Consider the following 21,668-nt stretch of genomic DNA (forward strand, 5'->3'; position numbering starts at 1 on the left):
AAAGCTTATGGAAGTGATTGTTGATAAATCAAAATAAATTAATAAAAAATTTAAAAAAATAAATACACATGTATTCATGGTATGCTCAAATTTTTTTTAGATGGGACGGATGCACAATCAAAAACGTTTGAAGCTCATTGGTTTGGATTACTGACTCATACATCTTCCAGTTAGGAGGCTTTGGCATCATCTAATCTAACTCCCTGTTGATAATAACAACTTGCATTTATATGCTAGCCGCAAAGAACTGCCATTTATGAATCTTGTTTGAGCCTTACAACAAACCTGAGCTAAGTAGGGTCATCTTTCTTTAGAAGACTTAGAGTTGAAATGATGTGCCTAAAGTCTCACAGATAGGCAAGCGGTAGAGGCCAGGTTCAGAATCACAGAAATGTTAGAACTGGAAGGAACTTTTAAGGACACCTAGTCCAACCCTCTCATTTTAAAGATAAAGAAAGTGAGTCTCAGAAAGGTAAACTGTTTTGCCCAGGGTCAACTAATGAATTAGTAGCAAAGCTGGGACTTGAATCTAGCTCCAAAGCTAAAAATCCACTGCATTTTCCATTACAATCCTGACATAGAATCCTTCTATAGCTTCCAACAGGTATGTATCCACCGACTGTTTGAATACTTTAGTGACGGAACTTACTTCAAGACAGCTCATTCCATGTTCAAGAAGTTCTGATTGCTAGAAAGTGCTAAAGTGCTTCGTACAAGGTACCTAATAAATATTTCTTCATTGCAAATTTCCTATGATTCTCACTAGGATGGCCTAGTGGGATAATATAAATATAGAGCCAGAAAGATTCAGACTAGCTATGTGACTCTAGGGGCAGCTAAGTGGTGCAGTGGATAGACCTCTGGGCCTGGAATCAGAACGGCTCATCTTCCTGAGTTCAAATCTGGCCTAGCTGTGTGACCCTGAGCAAATCACTTAACTCTGTTTGCCTCAGTTTCATCATCTGTCAAATGAGCTCGAGAAGGAAATGGCAAATCTCTGCCAAGAAAATCCCAAATGAGGTTCCAAAGAGTCCAACAGGACTGAAAACTACTGAACATGTGACTCTGGGCAAATCATTTAACCCCTGGTAACTCTCTAAGACTATAAGTAGAATTGATACCAATCCCTTAGCCAATTAAATTACAGAACTAGTTGCCACTTACTTCCTAAACTACAAACAAACAAACAAAAAAAGCCTTAAAATATAAGAATCTCCCTGAGGCAGCATCCAGAGATTCAGAGATCAATCACACCCAAGAAAAGGTTTTGCAGCAACTTTTCAGGACTAGTTAAAGCCAATATTGACCTTTTTCTGACCTGAAGATCCCCTCTAGAATCAGAACATGGTATGGTGGGAGGGTGGTGGGGTATGGATAGAAATTAGAAACTTGATGCAATCCCCTTTATCTACATGAGTTTTAGCCTTATTGACTGCTCTTTACTTACCACCAGTGTGACCTCAGACAGGCAAAGCAGGGTGATACATAATGAGGACCACCACAAATGCCGCTGCCATAGCATCTGCCACTAGGTGACTTAGGCAAGTTACTTAACTTTATTAGGTCTCAGTTTTCTCATCTGTAAAATGGAGTTGAGACTAGATGGCTTTTGAGGTTATCTTCTATGATCTTATGGTTTCTAAAAGTAGGCAGGTTTCAGGATAAGAAGGCACACACCTCCATATTACAGGAAGAGGATATAGCACATTTATAACGTTGTTCCTAAGCAACTAAATGCCCCATTTTGCTTAATGTAATTTTCACAGAACCAACTAATGAGGTTAAATGTTAAATGGATTATAATTTTAAGATATTAAGTTTATATTTGTTGATAAAATATTCTGCATATCATTGTTCTTCAGTGTATTATATCCAAACCCCAGAGTAAAGCGGTATAACAATATCACCTGACATTTATATAACGCTTTAAGGTGTACAAAAATACACATTTCCTTATTTGATCCTTACAACCATCCTATGAACTATGTACTATTATCACTAAGTATTATTATCACTCCCATTTTATTAATCATCTTCATATTTTTCATCTATAAAATGAGAGGGTAGGGCTGGATTATCTCTTTGGTTCTTTCCAGACCTAAGTCTATAATTCTACACTTTTACATAAGAGCAAACAGGTTAAGAGAAGTTGTAAAATGTCCTTTGATCACAGCTACTAAGTGTCAGTATTAAGATTTAAACCCAGTTATCTCCTGGAGAGGTAGACTCCAAAGTCCAGCCCTCCTTCTATTACACCCTGCTGACTCAGTGAAAAGAACATTGGATTTAAAGTGAAGAAAGACCTGGGTTCAAATTCTAGCTCTGCCACTACCTAGCTATGTGACAAAGTGGTAATTAAAATAGGTATAGTATGAAGCAGACCATCTGTTTTTGAATGTTTCATTCATAATTTAGATAATGGATCCTGAACGTACAAATAATATTGCTCGAAAGAAGGCAGGGGTTCAAGGTAGATGAGGGTAACCCAGAAGCCCTCAGCTGACTTGTGAAAGAGGCTGAGGAGCGGAGGGACCACATCAACTACTGGCTTTCCACGACTGGCACATGGGGCACTGACGAGCCTCTGATTATGGACTGGTGGCAAATACCTCAAATACCTCAGTGGCAAATTTAAGGACTATTAAAATGTCTTTTCATTTTGATGGGCTAAGGATAGAGATTTTGGGGGGTAAATTATTCTTCTAGGGAATCTCAGTCTGACACAAATATGAAATGTTCAGAGTGGACTTCAAGGAAGTAAGTGTCTCTCAGTGAGTACCTCTGATGTTTTACTTGTATAGAGATAATTAAAGCTTCCTTAAAACATGTTGGCTGCTTGGCTATCACAACAGACTGCACTGTGCCAGATTTCACAGGAATAAATGAAATTTAAAAAACTGCCAAGGGCAAATTTTTTTGGGGAAAAAAAGCACGTATGTAGATGTGTAAGAAAGCCAAATATGGCTGACTAATTCCAATTGTTACTATTATTAAGCCAAACTGGCTTGAGGTAGAAAAGATACAATTTTTAAAATATCACTTTGTGTAACTGAACATAAAACAGTGACTAGTGTAATGTGAGCTTCCAGACAGAAGGCACATGTAAAAGAACTATGTTGTTATTTTGTCTAGCATGGTGTAAAATCAAGTTAATCTAGAAATTCTGCAAAAACTATAGTATGTGAGTAAGATGGAAAGTAGTGCTGGGCCTTTGGTGTACAGACCAAATCAGGTAAGCCACTTCACCTCTGTAGGCCTCATCAGTAAAATGAAAAGATCAAATTCACAATTTCTAAGGGCCCTTCCTCTGACCTTTTCTTATATAATTGTTTTCTCTTCCCCACTTAAACTGTAAGATCATTAAGTCCTGACTACATTCAAGGGACCCCACAAGGTACTCAAGAGACAAATGAAAACCAGCTTCTGTCTTTAAGAAACTTACAATCTAATGAGATAAGGTGAGGTTCAACATGTGTACATGATACATAAATTCAATGTGATATGAGAAGAGGAGCCATCAACTGGGCTGGGGCTGGGGGTCAGGGTGAGACTAATAGAAAAGTGTTCTTCTAAGGTAGGCCTTGAAAGAAAAGTAGGATTTCAATGGGCAGAAACATGGAAGAAGTGTATTCCCAACAAAGACAGTAGCTTGGGAATACAGAGAAGAAAGGGAGTCCACCTTGGATGGAATGTAGAATGCACAAGTGGGAATAATATGGAATAAGGGTGGAAAGGTAGATGGTAACCTATCAGATTCATGGAAGGATTTAAATACCAGGTTAGAGAGTTTATGTTTTCTTCTATAGGCAATAGAATACCTCTAAAGTTGTTGTTTTTACCAGAATGACATGATCTCATGTTCCTTCTATGTTCCCCAGGACTCTTCACAGTCAGTACTCCAAAAACAATGACTGCACTTTAAGAACAAAGGATAAAGCAAATAGCACCCCACTTCTGCACTCCTGGAGAACAGTGTGGTCCCACCACTGATCATTCTCCAGAATGAAGAGTTGAGTATTTTTTGCCTGAGGACATCCAGCACCCTGACAGAACAGAGGAAGGCTCTGAGTCTCACCCTTTTGTGGAACTTGATCCCTGAAGATCTAGAGCGTTTCCATTCTTCACCCGGGGCCCTAGACTCTAAGGCAGGGGGGAGAGGAGACAGGAGAGGGGAAGAGAAAGACATTTCTCCAACAATTCATCTCTGTACTCTCAAAAGAAGAAACTTCTAGAAGACAACGAGGTACAACAGAAAACTAGAGTTAGGTCACCACTCTGGGTCCTAGTGCCAGCTCAGTGATTGTGTAGCTGAGGAAAATGAGATAGAATTCAGAGGTGATAAGTGGCTTGCACACAATAACACAGGTAATGCAGTCAGTCAAAGAGCCAGGTCAAGAAGTCGGGTCTCAAGATTTCTAGCCCTTAATTCTATTCATTATGACAACAGTCTAATGATTTACAAGTCCTGCTTTCTCCTTACTTCTGGGTTTCTTGGCCTCCCTCATTGCCCAAGGTTGGGGGCACCCTGATAGCCCTTTCCCAGATAATGTACCTAGGCTATTTCCCTGTAATAAACTAGAATTTAATTTGTAACAGTGAATTCCTGAAGTGAAATTAGTGAATTCCTTGGAAAGCAGCTGACTTGACTAAAAATCCCTCAGGTGGACAAATCTTACAAAAAAAAAAATCTACTCCCATCTTTGAAAAAAAAAAAGAGGCTAGGTATTCAATTCTATTAAATATCTGTGTGGAAGAAACAGTGCTAGGTCCTAGGGATACAAAGACATGGTGCAGCCCCCACTCTCAATGACCTGTTTGCAGCCCCAAGAGACAGGCCAAAGAACCACACAGAGTAGTGGAAAGTAAACAGGATAGGTGCAGAATTAGATACACATTTTCCAACACGGCCAATTCGTTGTAAGTATTTGAAACAAAGGAGAGTAGTCTGGGGTGGGGGAGGGTTAAGGTGGAGGGAGTTAGTCAAACTATACAAAAAAAATAAGTTTAGAAGGTGACACAAACACACAAAGCAATTTTGTTATTACTTTGCTAACTTTAAAAAAACACAACCTTCTTTTGCCTTTATCATAGAATATTTGTTCATGATGCAAGTTTATAATGCAGCTAGGTGGCACAATGGCTATAGAGTGCCAGGCTCTGAGACAGGAAGACTCATCTTCCTAAATTCAAATCTGGCCTAAGACACTTAGCAGCTGTGTGATCCTGGGCAAGTCATTTACTTTGTTTGCCTTAGTTTTGTCAACTATAAAATGATCTGGAGAAGGAAATGGCAAACCACTCCAGTATCTTTGCTAAGAAAACCCCAAATGGGATCATGAAGAGTCAGACACGACTGAACACCAACAAAGCTGATACTAAAAAATAGACAATAAAAAACACAATCAGGAAAAACATAGGTTGAATACCAGCTTTCTGGGTATGTCACCCTTAGTTTCCTCATCTGTAAAACAGACATAACTCTTGCACTAACCACTTCTTATGGATACTGTGAGCAAAATGCTTTGTAACTTTTAAAGCATTATATAAACATTAATTATTATTGTAATCTAATGGGAAGAAAGACCTACATACATTACTGAAGGAACAGAGAATGAGGAATTATAAGCTCTTACTTAAGAGCCATGAATTTGTCCAGTAATTTCTGGAAAACGATTTGAAACTATGCTCAAAACTACATATCCTTTGATCTAGTGATACTACTACTAGGTGTCCCAAAAGTATAAAAATGTTTATAGCACCATGTTTTGTAGTAGCAAAGACCTGGAAATAAAGTGGGTATCCATCGATTGGGCAATAGCTAAATGAATTATGGTATATAAACATAATAGAATATTACTGTGCCATGAGGAATTAAAAATGAAGAATTCAGAGGAATTTGGGTAGACTCATTGTTTGAACGGACGCAGAGTGTAATAAGCAATACCAAGAGATAATTTACACAATGACCACAAGAGCGTAAAGGAAAAAAAACTATGAAAGACTTCAGAACTCCAATCAAAGCAGTGACCAGTGGTGACTTTAGAACAGACTGATGAAGCTTGCCTCTTAACTCACTTTCAGACACAGTCAATGTGTTGATTTGTTTTGTGTGACAATATGTATCTCTCATAAAAGAGGGCTTCTGTTTGAGGGGAGAGAGGACAGGGAGTTAGTGGAAGTCTCAGAGATGCAACAAAATTTTTAAGGCACATCAATGAAATATTTAAAAAGAATAAATAGTTGAGAAAAGGGCAAAAACAAATGAGGCAATTTTATCACTCTCTTGTTAAATTTAATATGCATTTTTAAAAACAAACTGTAGGTGACAAAAGTTGACATTTTCATAAACAATCCTGTTGCTTATTTGCATTTGTTGATGCTTAAGTTCATGATAAAAAAGACAATGAGGATGTTTGTGCTCATTAATTGTCAAGTATGTAATTTAAAAAAAAAATTCATTTACTGGATGTCTTTCTTAATCTCACCACTAAACCAACAGCTCATAATAGAGTGAGGAGACCCTGTCTACTTTCTGCAACAGGAAGTAGCTGAGAGATTGCACTTGATACACTTCTTGTCTCTGCTTTCTCTCACTGATTGAATGCATTCTCTATGGAGAGAGTTTGAAACCTAATCTCCTGCATGACATCATTCAGACCATCTGTAGAGCCTTTATACTCAGTGCAGAGAAAAGATGAGAAAAAGTTCTCTTGCAAAGGCTGGAGAATATTTTTTTTTTAACTGTTTGGAGCCAATTAATGAGCTTGGCCTCCCAGATAAGGCTGTATGTGTGACTGCCTCCTCCAATCTTGCTTGGCTGGATAAGCAAACTTGACTTAGCTATGTAATTTACAACTCAAAAACTGCCAGCCCAACAGAACAACTTCAGCAATGCAAGTAGGCTTCTGGCACTTCTCATCAACAGCCACTCCCTTGCACCTCTCCTCAGTTTGGGTGACCTACTAAGGGTGAGTCCAGAGTCCAGCTGTGTTGTATGGAGCCTGAGAGATACGTTTCTGGGAAGGAGAAAGACATTAGGCTTGTCAGGAAGAGAGGGAAAAAGTACCTGCTCCACTGAAGTGGAGAACAGAGAGAAAACTTGGTTACAGTAGTCAGCAAGGCCAAGAGAAAAAGAAAAGAAAGGTCTGAAAAACATGCAGCAGAAAAGATTCTGAGTCCCACCACCCAGCTGGCTGGGGTCGCTTCCTGAGGAGAGTACTGATGGAGACTTCTCCTTAAGCTTCCCAGGGAGGCTGCTTTGGGACAACAGAGAAGGAACAGGAAGAATGAACAGTGACAGTTGCAACATAATCTTGTGTCATTCACAAAACAATTTCCCTCTAGTATCACAAAGGCCCTCCCTGCTCCACAGTATTCACAATAAATGCAGGATGTCTGATAGCAGCATGGAGTCTTGAACTCTCATATAACCCCCAAATTAACTCTCTCTAGATGACATCTAGCAGGGAAATTGAAGCTGAAACAACTCCACCTCTAAGATTGAATTTAGATCTGAGTCAGGTCACAGATCAATGAAAATGCCAGAGAGGCATCAAAGAGAGGATGACAATTGTTTCCCCTTCTCTAAATCTCCTCTAGAAAATGGTCTATTGTCCAAGTTTGAATCTCGACTCCGCCATTTTATTTGTAGGTGTAACCTTGAACAAACCTGAATTTCATCTTGGTTTTCTTATTTGTAAAATGGGAATATTTTTACTTATATTAACTTCTTGAGCTTTGTGAGAACCCCTCCTAAATCATAAAGCACTATGTAAATGTGAACTATTACTACAAGAGTGGAAAAAGAAAGGAAGGAAGAAAGAGGGAGGGAGGGAGGGAGAGACAGAGACAGAGAGAGAAAGAAAAGAAAGAAAGAAAATGGTCTTGGGTATAAATGTCACCAGGAAGTTTAATGCCCCAGATTACAGAGGAAGGATTTCTCCCCTCTGAATGAGATCACATATCCTAGCTTCAATGCTACTGCCCAGGGCACCAAAGAGACAAGGGTGAAAGCCCATGCCCTCTTCATTCATTCAAACAAAAATGTGAGTGCCTGGTAGGCAAAGGACATCAAGCTCTGTCACAAAATGTTAGAGCTAGAATGAGACCTTAGAAGCCACACAGTAAGTCAATAATAGAACTGGGATTTAACCAACTAAAGCTCATTTTGGATCTTGCCCTTTCCTTCTGTCCCTTTGAGAGAAAAGCTGCTCATCAATTTAACACTTCACTTCTGGCAGCTGCACGTTCAAATGACACCCAAAGATCAGGCTCTTCTTCTCTCTGGCCCCTCCAAGAAAGAGTAGTTTCTATCATTTCTGCATGGGAAAGGAGGCCATCAAGAGACTTAGTCATCCAAGTGTGTAGTCCTATAATTTGTACAGCAGGTCTCAATGTGGAAAGGAACTTCGGGTCTTTTATTGGACCTGAGAGTCTCAGCACCAAACAAGGCCAAGAGTCCAAATCCTCACTAGCCAGGGAGTATCCCAGGAGTTAGTATCCTTCAGCCTCATATTTCATTCCTTTAAAAACCTGGACATTATTAAAACTATTCATTTCACAATGAGCAGCTTAGTGCCCACAGCCCCATAGAAATGCTCAAAAAGAATTTTTTTGCCAAAGGTAAAGAATCTTTTAGTACCTGTTGGTTCAGATAATGTAGCATTTACATCTAGAACAGAGGTGCCATACACACTTCAGCACAGCTCAAATGACATTAAAATGTCATTGGGAAATATTCGACAAAATAAAAATACAATAGAAGATAACGTTAATATGTGGTTTTCAAAGTCAACGTGCAGCTCATAGGAATCCTTATGTATAGTTTTGTGGCCCCTTCTTTATTTGAGTTTGACACTGCTGATCTAGAGCCTTGCAAATTCAGACGGATGTGTATAGGATTATGAGTAATTATATGAATGAATTAAAAAAGCATTTACTAAGTGTTTACTATATGCAAAGCACTGTGGTGAGGATATAAATAGCAAGATAGTCCCTGCAGTCAAGGAGCTCTTTTTTCCCCTCTTTGGCTATGCGGTTAAGTGATTTGCCCAGGGTCACACTAATAAGTATCTGAGGCCAATTTGAACTCAGGTCTTCCTGACTTGGGGTAGGGTGGAAGGGTGAAGGTGGGGGGCTCCATCTATCTTACTTTCTAATAGAAGACAAACAAACACATAGGACGTTTATAATCAAGAACTTACTTCTCACCAATGACACCAGGAAATCTCCCTCCTCCCTCCACAACATACATAATCATCATGTAAAAGCAGATACTTCTTCCCTACTGGAGCCTACTTTTTCCTGCTTCATATACCAAGAACACCGACTAAGCTGCACAACGCCCTTTCAATCTGCACATCTGGATTCTCCCCTTCCTTTGGTTTCAATTAACCTTTTGTAGGCTTCCGAATTTGTTTGTTTTTTTGCCTCAAGGCACAGTAGTGGAGTCTAGGTTACCTCTGAGAATCCCAAGTGGCCTAAAGGTCCACTTTAGGAAACAGTGCCTACCTATTACAACTGAAGGTGTTTAAATTTTAAAGCAAACAAGAAGACAATAGATTTTCTGGCTTCCTTTTTTTCATTTGTTTTCATTAAAAGCAACTTCACGGCAGCACTGTGATGGGTACTCAAATTGGTGCCACTTTCCCTACTCAAATGTAAGCTCTTTGACGAGAACGTGTTTCATACATCTTTGTATTTCTCCTAGCTCTTACTATGTTGTATAACGTCTATTTATTTATGCTAAATCAATGTTTTATAAATGAGCTGGCATTGCACTTCACAAAGGCTCACACTGGTGACAAATAACCATTACCAAAGGGCATACCATGATAGGAAGGACATTTATTCAGTAGTTCAAGCAAACATTCAAGTCTTCAGAGAGCAACTGGGTAGGAGTTTCTCCCACCAGATACACACATTTCCCTTTCCCAGAGGAGGTACCTATCTATTCCTCAGTGCTGCAAATATCTGACCAAGATAAAAGGGAACAATAAGGACCCCCCTGGGCTGGAGTCGACGGATGACGTGTAATGATCCCTGGGACTCTGTCCCCACAACTTTCAAGGAGTGGAGTGGCATTTGGATATGTCTCGTCTATTTTCCTGAGCAGATGTCTGCAGTCCTCGGGACACTGCAGCACTTGCGGTGCACTGCCCATCGGACCAACCAACCCCAATCCACAGAAACCTAGTATGAGGGGTCCAAGAAGAAAGAGATGAGGTTGGAGCAAGTCTATGCACTAGGCCAGCAGATTACCAAGGCCAACTCCAAGTTCACTCGTCGAGGACCCACCCACCTCGGCCCTTGGCCTCAGAGAGCCCCCTCCCAACCCCTGACCGCTTTCCTCACCCTCTCGCCCCTCAGGCTGCCAAGGACCGCTCCGGGGCTCGCGGCCCCTTCCCCGGGGAAGGGCCGGGGCGGCCTCGGGCTCCATCACAGCCCAGGAGGTCCAGCCGGAGTCCTGACGCTCCTCAGCCCGCCCTGGGGCCTCTGCTCCCAAACCAGCCTCCCCAGAGAAGCACGTGCGGGCGCCGAGAGGCCTACGAGCCCCCGGTCCTCGGGCCGCCGGGCTGCTTCCGCAGTCCGCTCCCGGGCAGCGCGCGCCCGCTCCTTCCTGCCTTCTTCGCCCACCCCCGGTCTGCGGCAGCCCGCGCTCCGCTCCCTCGGGGCCCCAAGCGTCGCCCCGCTAGGCTCCGGCCCCCGGCCCTCCCGCCAAGCGGCCCCCTCCCCTCCCGTCCCGGCGGGCGCCGCCTCTCACCGCTCGAAGAGGAGCCGCACGGAGAAGATGCCGGCCGCCAGTGGGAACGCGGAGAGGACGTGGCGGGCCCGCGGGAAGCTGCCGAGGCCGGGCCTCTCCAGGTCGGCCCAGCTCACGTTCTGTGGCAGCCAGAAGCTCTCGCTCCACAGCCAGTCCCACAGCAGGCCCAGGGCCCCCGCCACCACCGCTGTCGCCATCTTTCCCCCGCCCCGCGGCCGCCGCCGCCACCAGAGCCAACCGAGTTAGCGGGGAGGCAGCCACCGGGCGGAGCCCGGCCAAGAAGCCGCCCCCTTCCGGCCCTGGCCCGCCCCAAGGGCCGAGCGCTCCCCTGGGCCATACCTCCAGCTCCGCTCCGCCCCGGCCCGGCTCGGCCCACTCAGCCCGCCGCGCCTCCCAGCCTTGCCTCGGAGCGTCCAGCGGCTCCGGCCCCGCCCCTCGCGGGCTTTCTCTCCAGTCCCGAGGCCTGGCCACGCCCCTTCCACTTTCCTTCCTCGATACCACGCCCCTCTGTCCCAAAGACCTGCCCACCCCACCCGCCTCCCTGAAGCCACGCCCCTCCCCTTCTAGTCTCTCCTCCTTCCCTTCCTCCCTCCCTCCCTCGCTCTTCCTTTTCTCCCCCCCCACCCCTTCCCCCTACCTCCCAGACTGGACCCCGCCCTCTCCTTGCAACCACGCCTCTTTCTTTTCCTTAGGTTAGGGGAAGGGCTAGTTCTTCCAGGCCCTACATTTCTTCTTTTTACCTCCGGGGCGCGACCCTGCCCCCCCCAGGGGTCCCTCCCTTCCGATCCTGCGCTCCAGGCCCTAGTCCATTAAACCCCGTAATTCATTGTTTTTGCCTCTACTCTTGTTCAGGCGACGCTCCTTGGAGCCCTCTCGGGAGGCTCGTTCCTCCTGCAGTTGGGGCTCTAGGGAGCGCCGCCCCCCTCCCCCTTTCCCCTCCCCACCAGGAAACTGAAGGAGGGAAACAGTATTTTATGTTCTTACCGAGTTTATTTGTTTTCTCCTCGCACCGGTTGTGACCCTCCCTTCTGAGACCCGATCATCCAACAGCCAGGCTCTCTTTAGGCATTTTAAGGGAAGGCGCTTACAAAGGAGGGGGCATTCAAGGGGGAGCCTACATTCTCTTACCTGTTCTCCTTTTAGGTCTAGATAGAAAGAAGTTGAGTCTGGGAGGGATTAAATTTACATAAATTAATCCCTCAGTCAACAAGTGTTTGGCACAAATTAAGCTTTGTTCATCCAAAACAAAAAATGAAACAGGCATAGTCTATTGGAGGAACAACATGAACATATATAACTATATATGTATATATTGTCGACCTGAAAGTTGGTTAAAGAGACAACAAACTAGGTGATAAGTAAATTCATACTGTTTTATTCCCTTAAGTTAGCAGCATGTAACATGTTACATGGAGGCAGAGGTTTAACTCTGACTGAATCAGGCAATTTTTGGAGGATATTTAAACCCTGACTCAGGATGTCTGTGTTAACTCAGTTTATGATCTCCATATGTTTAACCAGAGCATGAGAAAGGAAATTTAAATAAGATAGGCAAATGTCAGATCCAGGGTATCTGTGTTTCCTTTACCACTATCAAGGTAGTGTCTGGGTTAAAGGTGCCTGAGTGGTCATAAACATAAGAATGCTCTTGATCAGCTTTAGCTGTTGACACAGGAAGGGGCATTCTTAGTTCACTCAGAAAGAAAAGATTAATTCAGGTTTTTGGCCCTTATTGGGGCTCTATTGATTTTAAATGATTATCTATATCTCTGTATATATATCAAATATATGTATAACTACATACATGCAAATGCATGTATGTATATGCATGCATTTATATGTATATGTGCATGTATATGTATATGTATAACTACATACATAAATGCAAAATGAATACACACTTTTGATGGTTCACTAACAATTGGGCAGATCAGGGAAGGGGTCAAAGGAGCTGGGTCTCCAGGTATTCCAAGAAACCACAGTGAGAATGGAGTGCATTTCAGCCATGGAGTGGGCAGCAGGGTAAGGGACAGCTGTCTCTGAGGCTAAAAATGGGGAAATGCACTGATGGGCCAGCATGGCTAGATCCCAGTGTTCAAAGAGACGGACAGATTACGTGTTAAGTGTTAACATGTAAGACTATTGGAAAGATAGAGAGGGGGCAGGTTGAGAAGATTTAAATGTACAACAAAGTAGTTTATATTTGCTCCTAGAAGCAATAGAGAGCCATAAGAGTTCACTGGATATGGACTGATATGTAATCAGACCTATCTTTAGGAAAATCCCCTAGGCAATTGTGTGGAGGATGGATTGGAATGGGGAAAGGCTTGAGGTAGGGAGGCCACATTGCAGTAGTTGGTGGTAATGAAGACCTGAACTAGGGTGGCAGCTGTGTGAGTAGAGAGGGGCAGAATTGAGATGTTGCAGAGGTAGATATAAGATTAGATATGTGGGGGGATTCATTGTGAGGTGTTAAGGATGACACCAAGGTTTCAAACCTGGATTTTGGGACATCCATTTAGAAATGTTCAATAGACAGTGAAACAGGACTTGGAGCTTAGGCAGGAGACTAGGGGATGGATATATAAATCTGGGACTTAGATACATAGAGATAATAATTGAACTCATGAGAGCAGATAAAAGTTTCTGAGAGAAAAGTATAGAGAAAATATGAGGGCCCAAAACAAAGCCTTTAGGGACACCCACAGTGGGCATAACATGCATGATGAGAGGCTGAGAAGGATAGATTAGATAGCTAAGATGAGAACAGTCTTACAAAAACCCAGAAAGGAAGAGGAGAGTGGTCAAAAGTGTCAAATGATGGAGAATCTAAAAAGGATGAGGTCAATATGTCAATTAGGAGGTCATCGGTGTAAGAATAGGCTGAAAAACACCTCACCAACTTAAGGTAAGAACTCATCTCAATCAATTGAGCAATCGTAGACCTTAAGACTAAGTGTGAGAAGTCTTTGATAGCCATTTAATGAAATGAAATGGCCAGACTAAAGGTCTATTCCAATTGACTGGGGAATTTTATTACACTCTCTGGGTCTTGTATAAAAGCATCTAACAATTTAGATAGAATGGGAGAATTTAAGATATTGGAGTGATTGTGGGGTTCTACCTGAACCTCCTGAGAAGGAATCACTGGGGGTTAGGAGAAGGGGTGAAATGAGATCTTAGCTTCAGCTATGGCCAAGTCTCTCTCCTCTCTTCTCCCTTTCACCTTCCAATTTGACTGGAGGAGGGCCTCACAGCTTCAAAGAGTACAAAGGATGTTGGACTTCCCATCTTCCTAATATCCTAAATGGCATCCCTGGATCAGCTGGAGGCAGTGTTCTGCAATGGGAGCCAAGGACCAGTGGACAGAAATTAAACATGCTTAAGGCGAACTTCAATGGGAGGAAAGGACTTCCAACAACTAGGGCCTGAGTTGTTTTTCAGTCTGGTCCAACTCTTTGTAACCCAATTTAGGTTACCCTTGGTAAAGATACTGGAGTGGTTTGCCATTTCCTTCTCTAGCTCATTTTGTAGATGAGGAAACTGAGGCAAACAGGGTCAAGGGACTTACCCTGCGTCACATATCTAGTAAGTGTCTGAGGCCAGATTTGATCTCATCCGTGTTTTATCAATTTCACCACCTAGCTTCCCATTAGTCCTGAGTTACTGATGTGCAACATGAGCTCTCTAAGCTTGAATCTACTTTCTTTTCTCTTGGATTTTATAGGTTCTTGTGGAGGGGCTGTCACAGATTGGGGAGTGAGGTGTTTTATACCTATTGTTCTTAGTAAATACCCCTTTCTAAAACTACCTAAGGTTGACTAATTAAATTATCATGTGCTTATCTTGGGAGGAAACCTGTTAATGCCTCTTTCTCCAGAAATTACTGTGAATTTATCGTGTATATTTATTCTAAATTTATTTATCTGTGGCTATGTTGCATCCTCTTGTAATGTGTAAGCTTGTAAGCTTCTTGAGAACAAAAACTTTCTCACTTTAGAATTTTTATTTCCAATGCCTATCAGTAGAGGATTCATAAATGCTTTTTGATTGAAATCACAGTGAATTGAGAAAAGCAGAGTAGCCTAAGGGAGTAAAAATAAATCAACAGGTGATGTTTCCGTTTTTGTTTTTCTGGGACTTGCCCAGGGTCACACAGCTAGTAAGTATCAAGTGTCTGGTCTGAGACCGGATTTGTACTTGGGTCCTCCTGACTCCCAAGGCTGGTGCTCTATCCATTGCGCCACCTAGCGGCTCCAACAGGTGATGTTCAAAATGACTGGATCTATAACTGCAGTATTTTTACATTTTAGTTTGGGATTTTAAAGGTTAAATGAGAAAGGGGTGGGCCTGTAACTTGGCTAAGCTCCCAACTGTCACTGAACAAAGGTTGAGAACTCTGGGCCCGAGAGTGCCCTATGCCCTGGGAACTTTATACCTGTTTAATAAAACACCTAGCTATAGCCACTTACTAGGTTAATTACCACAAGAAGTTGACTAGATTGATCTGAAAGTAGATTGAAAGAACTAAATCTGTATCCCTTACCAAAGGAGAGATAAGGTAACTTAATAACCAACTAAAGCATGTACACACCCAGTGTTGAGTGTATTAGAGACGGGTTCAGTACAACTGGACCAAAGCAAAGCTGAAAATGGTTATTTTATCCAGCGGAGTTTTAGCTAAAGCTATTTTAGAAGCAAGACTGAAAATACTCTGTATTCTAAAAATAATTCCAACAAGGGAGCAAATCCTATCTCTTGTCCAGTGGTAAATTGTCTGGGCCTCAAAGTACCCTCAAAGAAAATGTTAACTTTGCATGTAATAACTGATCATTGATATAGTGCTTTACATTTATCTGCTCTTCTTGAAACAAAGCCTACATAGTGAGAGTTTTATACCCATATTAACAATAAGGGAGCTGAGGCTCAGAGTGGCCAGTCTGTTCAAGTCACACAGTGGGAGAGCTGGGATTCAAAGTCTGGGCTGCTGACTGTCATTTCAGAGGCCTTTCCACTATACCACATCACTTCTCTAGCATCAGAAGACACACAGTCCTATCTAAAGCTGCTTGAACACTCTCCACCTCCATCTCAGAGATAACACATTTTAGTTCTTGGGAGACACACTGCTTTCTATAAATGATCAGATATGTTGACATGACCTTCCTTTTGAACAACAGGAAGTGATTTGACCAGGAAGAACTGTCACCTTTAGCAGCAGGGCTGACATTAGAGCCATGAACTAGAGGCTTTCCTGCTTCATCAACATAAAGGCTCAGATCCCAAGTTTGAAACACCTGACATTCAAGATTGATATCATTTGCCAGGTTTGGGAAGCGACTGCAATATTATCTGTTTGGGTTTTTTTCTCCTATTAAATATGCTTGGAGTTGTCAGGCTTTCCATTGGATAAAGTGATCATTTTCTATGTATACATATCATGCTGTCTTCAAGCATTTATTTAAGTGCCTAGTGTGTGCCAGGCACTTAATAGATGCTAAGCACTGAGGACACAAAAAAAAGCAAAAACTTGGTAGTCCAGTCACAAGGAATTCACATTCTAATGGGGAAGACGTAGTGCAAACTACTAAGTTTACACAGAATGTATATACAGTGTGAAAGGGAGACAATCTCAGAGGGATGGCACTAGCACTAGGGAAGACTGAGAAAGACCTCTTGCAAGGGTGAGATTAGAGCTGATTCTTTCAGGAAGCCAGAAAAACTAGGGGGCAGAGTTGTGGGAGAGCATTCCAGGCAAGAGGAACACAGCCAGTGAAAAGGCATAGTATGCCACTAACAATGTGTCCTTTCCAAATGTTGGCTTTAAGATTTCAGCCTAATTTCACTCACTTAGTCAATGAGTCAGGCAATGGTTGCAAATTCTAAAGAGCCACTCAGCAACCAATAAATTGGATACTAGCAGGAATTGTTGTTGTCTGACTTATTTGGGGTTTTCTTGGCAAACAGAGTGGTTTGCCATTTTCTTCTACAGCTCATTTTATAGATGAGGAAACTGAGGCAAACAGGGTTAAGTGACTTGTCCAGGGTCACACAGCTACTGAAGTGTCTGAGGCCAGATTTTAACCCAGGAAGATTAAGTGTTCCTGACTGTAGGCTCAGTACTCTATCCTCTCTACCACCTAGCTGCCCACTAGAAGGAATTACCCAATGCCAAACTGGTGATGAGGCGACACAGTGCTTGAGCTAAGCCAGGCCCAATCCTGAGGCAAATAGCCACCGTCCTCTCCTCCTCAGCATCTCGGCCACCAATGGCCATCTGCTTCAACTGTCCCTGCTCCTTGTTCACACAACAGCAACAAGGCTGCCTTTGGGGGATCATACAGCACATCATCCCCTTCGCCCACATGACAAGGCTCAACTTCTGTCTTGTGTTGTGTGTGTAAGAGAGCAAGCTTTTGGAGGGCAAAAAGCAGGGCTTTCCTTTGACTACTTAATATCAGTTCAGAGTTGACAAATATAGAGAGAGTTCCTTTGGGAAGAGAGAATAGATTGATTCTGCTTGGTTCCAGTAGGAAGAAAAAGGATTAATGAGTAGAAGTTATGAGTCACAGTTCAATATTAATTCCTGACAAGTCCATTTAAAAAATGGAATGGACAGCTTTTGTGTATAATACCTAACATTTACATAGAGCTTTAAGGCTTACAAAGGACTTTATATACTATTTCAAATGACATAATGAAATGCAAGTTCCCCATCCCTGGAAATGTTTTAAGCAAAGGGCAAAAGATCACATATTCAGGATTTTATAGATTCATGACTCAGGGAAAAAAGATGCCCTCTGATGACCCTGTTTCTCTAGGATTTAATGAAACACATAATGAAATGCTTCATGAACATTTGTGGATGATGGTTTGTGAATACAATCTTCATTTTCAATTTTTCTTCATCAAATTACCATACACAGTGGGTCATAGCTAATGCTAGGGTAGTTAGGCTCAGAAGGCCTTGTGAGATTTATATATAGCTCCAGTCCCTACTGGGTGAAAAAATATCTTTTTGCTTTGGGTTTATAGATGTTCTGTAAATCATCCATTATGTGTTATGTCTTTTGTGTTGCCTAGTTGTTGTTTGCAAAGGCCTTGGTAATAAGTACATTCCACAGCTTGGAAACAAAATGTAAATACTGTCAGGTCCCCAGGGTTCAGCTCAGACTCCTGAGCTCAGCAGAATTGCATTCCTATACACCCAAAGCAAAAAGGTCTGTTTAAAAGTGTGGTAACAAGGAGGACACTGGATGTTGGCTCGATATACCAGAACCGAACAATATCAAATGTAGCTTCATACTCTCACTAACGTTCAAAAGCAGCCCATTACTACCACCTACTGGTTGGAAGATACCACAACACTTTGTGGTAGCTCAAGATTTCTGTTTTTGCCTCTTTGACAACTGTGGGAAGAATAATGATTTAGGAGATCCCTAACAATGTAAGAGAAGAAAAAAAAGACAAATCAGAAAAGTTTTAAATGTAAATGGAAAGCTTTATTGGATAAAAATGTTTCATTGTGAGCGATATTGGTAAGAAAGCAGAATATTTTACATCTCTAAAAAATATAATCAGAGCTAAATTTCTAAAGATACAGTACAAAAAAGAGCCTACAGTTTAAACCCTGCTCCCCACCCCAAGCTGGAATATAAATTATGTAAAATAAATGTAATCACATTTGAAGTGTTCAGAAATCTTAACACTAGAAACAAATTCCAAGAAAAAGGACAACAGTTGGTCTAGCTTAACACTGGGAATATTGTCTTTAACATACATTTCAGAGTTAATTAGGTATTTAAAATTATGTCTCCACAGAGGTCCAGGTTTTTAAAGAGTCACAAGAATGTTGTTACGTTAAGTAAATTACAGGGAACACAAATACTACAGGGAAAGGATACTGAACAGTTTCTTGCAAAGATGTCAAAACTCCTTGGCAAATGTTGTATTTTATTTGGGTGATAGCTAGACACTCTCACTTCATCCCCCCATCCCCAACACTGTTGCCCAAGGATGAATGTCAATTCCCTCAAAAGATACTCCACAAAGATTGCTGGTGTTATAACCTAACAATTTCATTATAGAATGTGGCTTGGAGAATGCAAAACAGTACATTTATTTATTTTTTTTTAATGATTTAAAGGAGAAAATGAGTTTATTTTTAAAGAGACTAAAAATTTGATCACTTGGATGAATACTAAGCAATTGCATTTGTCTTCATTAGAAAATATACTATTTGTGCCCTTTATACTAAAGTGCATTCAGTCATGATTGTTAGGCCTCTAAGTCCCTTCTGAACTGGTCCCTAGTCCATAGTAGTGTTTGTAGTAGTAAGAGTCTGTCACTGAAATCTGGCTGTAACCCTGTTTTTTGGGAACACAAGAAAATCCTGAAGAGAATCATTTAGTGTAATTTTTGTCCTTGAATGTACAAGACTTCAACTTCAAAGTACTCAATGCACGTATTATCTTTGCCTAAAATCAAAGGATTTAAGTAACGAGATCTCTTGCATTTATTTTCATTTGGGTAGCAATAGGGGGTTTATCTGAAGCAGGACAACCCTGCCTAAGCTAATAATTTAAGAAGAGGCACTGTGTAAGCTGGACATGCCATCCATTGCATTTACTTCAAATTTACTTCCATATAAATTATGTTCTAAGGTTATCTGTTGATGTGCAGTTAAAGCATCACTTTCACAGATGGCAGTTGCTTACTAACACTATCACCAATTGAAGGCCCAGCACCTTTGCAAATTTTCTAGTTAAAGGCCAATTTGTTTTTCATCTTCATCATCGTCATCATCATAATACCGATTCCTCTTTATTTGCTCTTCCACTGACAACTCTTGTATTTCTTCTTCCCAGAATCCCACATCCTGAGATTTCCGATTCTGAGAAGTTGTAAATTCCTTCGTGGGTCTGTTACCCACATAGTTGGAACAATTTGGGGACTTTGGTTTTAGTGAGGACTGATGTTCTGTGTTTACATCTTCACATATATCTGCACCTACAACTTGACCATTCTCTACAAAACTATCATCCCTTTCCTCAATACCAGGACTTTCCCTGCTCTTCCTTCTCTCTTCTATAGGCTCTTTGTTCTTCCAGTCTGCTTTCTCCTCATTCCCATTCTCCTTGACTTTGCCTTTCTTTATCTGTTTTCTCTCTGTCACTGTACTCCCCTCAAGTTTCTCACTCTGTTCTTGCATGCTCCAGTCTCTCCTAACAGGTGGAGACAAGGTTTTTGGGTTTCTGACAGATGTAGATCGAAATGATGCTGCTACTGTAAATGGGCGACTTCTTTCTTTCAGTGAAGATGATCTTCTTAGCTTTTTCAAATCCAGGTCTACATCTTCTGCAGTATCTGGCTTGCTGACCTCATCCTCAGGAGGCCATTTGGGCTTCAACATTTTGATCCCTTCTTCCAAAGTACTTCCTGAACTACCAAGTTCTGTTGGAGGTGGCCAAGCAATCCTCAACTTCTTTGTTTCAGCTGGTTTGTCTTCCTTTTCTGGCTGAGATGTAGCCTTGGCTTCCATACTAGCAGTCAATACACCCACCTTAGCAATGGGAGCATCCTCAACTCCTGGGTTCTGGGGACTCTCAGTTGAATTTATAAGCTGGGCTGGCCTCTCCAGAGATTCTTCAGTTTCATTTTTGCTTGCCCATAGATCCTTGTGTGGTTTATGTCCAAAGCCTTCATCATAGTTGCCTTTAGATTTAAAGAGCTGATTGAAGTGAGGCTTGCAATAGATTCTTCCATGTAAGGATGCATATGTTCCTAGACTGTTAGCAATTAAAAGCAGCATAAAGTTAGTATATTGTAAGTACAATTACATGGAAGGTCATAACCTAGCCTTCCACAAAATTTCAGGATTTTAAAAATGGACTGGATGAGGAAATGTTGAAACATTCAACTGTCATATTCTTTTCAAAAAAGCTTATCAAAAGGCTAATTCAGTCACCTTGGACTCTAGCTTGTGTTTGTTGTATGCTGCACACAATTTGTTTTTTCTCACCTCTGAACCTTTGTAATGTCATCACTGAATCTGAAATATGCTTGTTAGTTTACATATTCGTTTCTTTCAAAAAATCTATTTTTTAAACAATTACTTCTTTCAGGAAGTCTTCCCGAATGATTTCTGCCTATACTTGTTCACCCAAAATTTCCTGAACACTTATATAATCTATAATTATGAATGTATTTTGTCAGAGCCTTTTTTATTATCACCTTCAGTTTGTTTCTTCTAGCCTCCTATTTATAAGTATCCTAAAAGTCTTAGTAACACAGAGATAACACTAAGACCGTTGAGATATCTTGTATTATTAGCTCCTTGAAAGCAATAAATTATATAATTTTATTTCTTTTGTACCTTCCCACAACTACTACTATAGTGTTCTACCCAAAATATGAACTTAGTGAATACTATTGATTGATTGACCTGAAGCTGTGGTCAACATGGCAATCAAGATCAAGGAAATAGTTCTTTGCTAGAGTCAGTATTGTTGAGACTCCCTTAGAAATATTGGTGTCTATTTGGGAGCTTTACATTTTAAAGAGAACATAAAATTATAGTGATTCCACAGAAAAAGAATTATAATAATTAATGGCTTATAAAAATGATTGTGAAGTTATTTACTTTGGAAGAGGGCAGATTAAGGAATGACTAATGTTTACACCCTCATGCGTATGAAGCGTATCTATTTTATCAAGAGACACTTAGGTGAGATCAAAGAGTTTCATTTAATAAAGGTAACTGACACTGAAATGGGCTTCTACAGAATGTGATGGATTCTTGTTCCCTAGAGCCTTCCTAGTTCTCTTCATAATATAGGAAAAAAGAGGGATACCATTTTAAAAAGAAGGCTTAAAGGATTATTTTGACCTTCCCAATTTTTTTTTT

General features: G+C 41.4%; 2 protein-coding genes across 3 annotated transcripts in view; both read right to left on the bottom strand.

Moving 5' to 3' along the window:
- Positions 1-10,959, bottom strand: part of CERS5 (ceramide synthase 5) — a 25,596-nt gene extending 14,637 nt beyond the window's left edge. The window contains exon 1 of the mRNA XM_027844451.1: positions 10,763-10,959. Within this exon, the coding sequence (XP_027700252.1) occupies positions 10,763-10,959 (197 nt within the window). The remainder of the gene's footprint in view (positions 1-10,762) is intronic.
- A 7,283-nt stretch (positions 10,960-18,242) lies between these two features.
- LIMA1 (LIM domain and actin binding 1) overlaps positions 18,243-21,668 on the bottom strand; it is a 106,734-nt gene continuing 103,308 nt past the window's right edge. For both annotated transcript variants that reach the window (XM_027844368.1, XM_027844367.1), the window contains one exon: positions 18,243-20,550. In XM_027844368.1, the coding sequence (XP_027700169.1) occupies positions 19,527-20,550 (1,024 nt within the window). In that variant the 3' untranslated portion in view covers positions 18,243-19,526. The remainder of the gene's footprint in view (positions 20,551-21,668) is intronic.

Source organism: Vombatus ursinus, unplaced genomic scaffold (assembly GCF_900497805.2).
Source record: "Vombatus ursinus unplaced genomic scaffold, bare-nosed wombat genome assembly UNPS02014941.1, whole genome shotgun sequence".
Lineage (NCBI taxonomy): Eukaryota > Metazoa > Chordata > Mammalia > Diprotodontia > Vombatidae > Vombatus > Vombatus ursinus.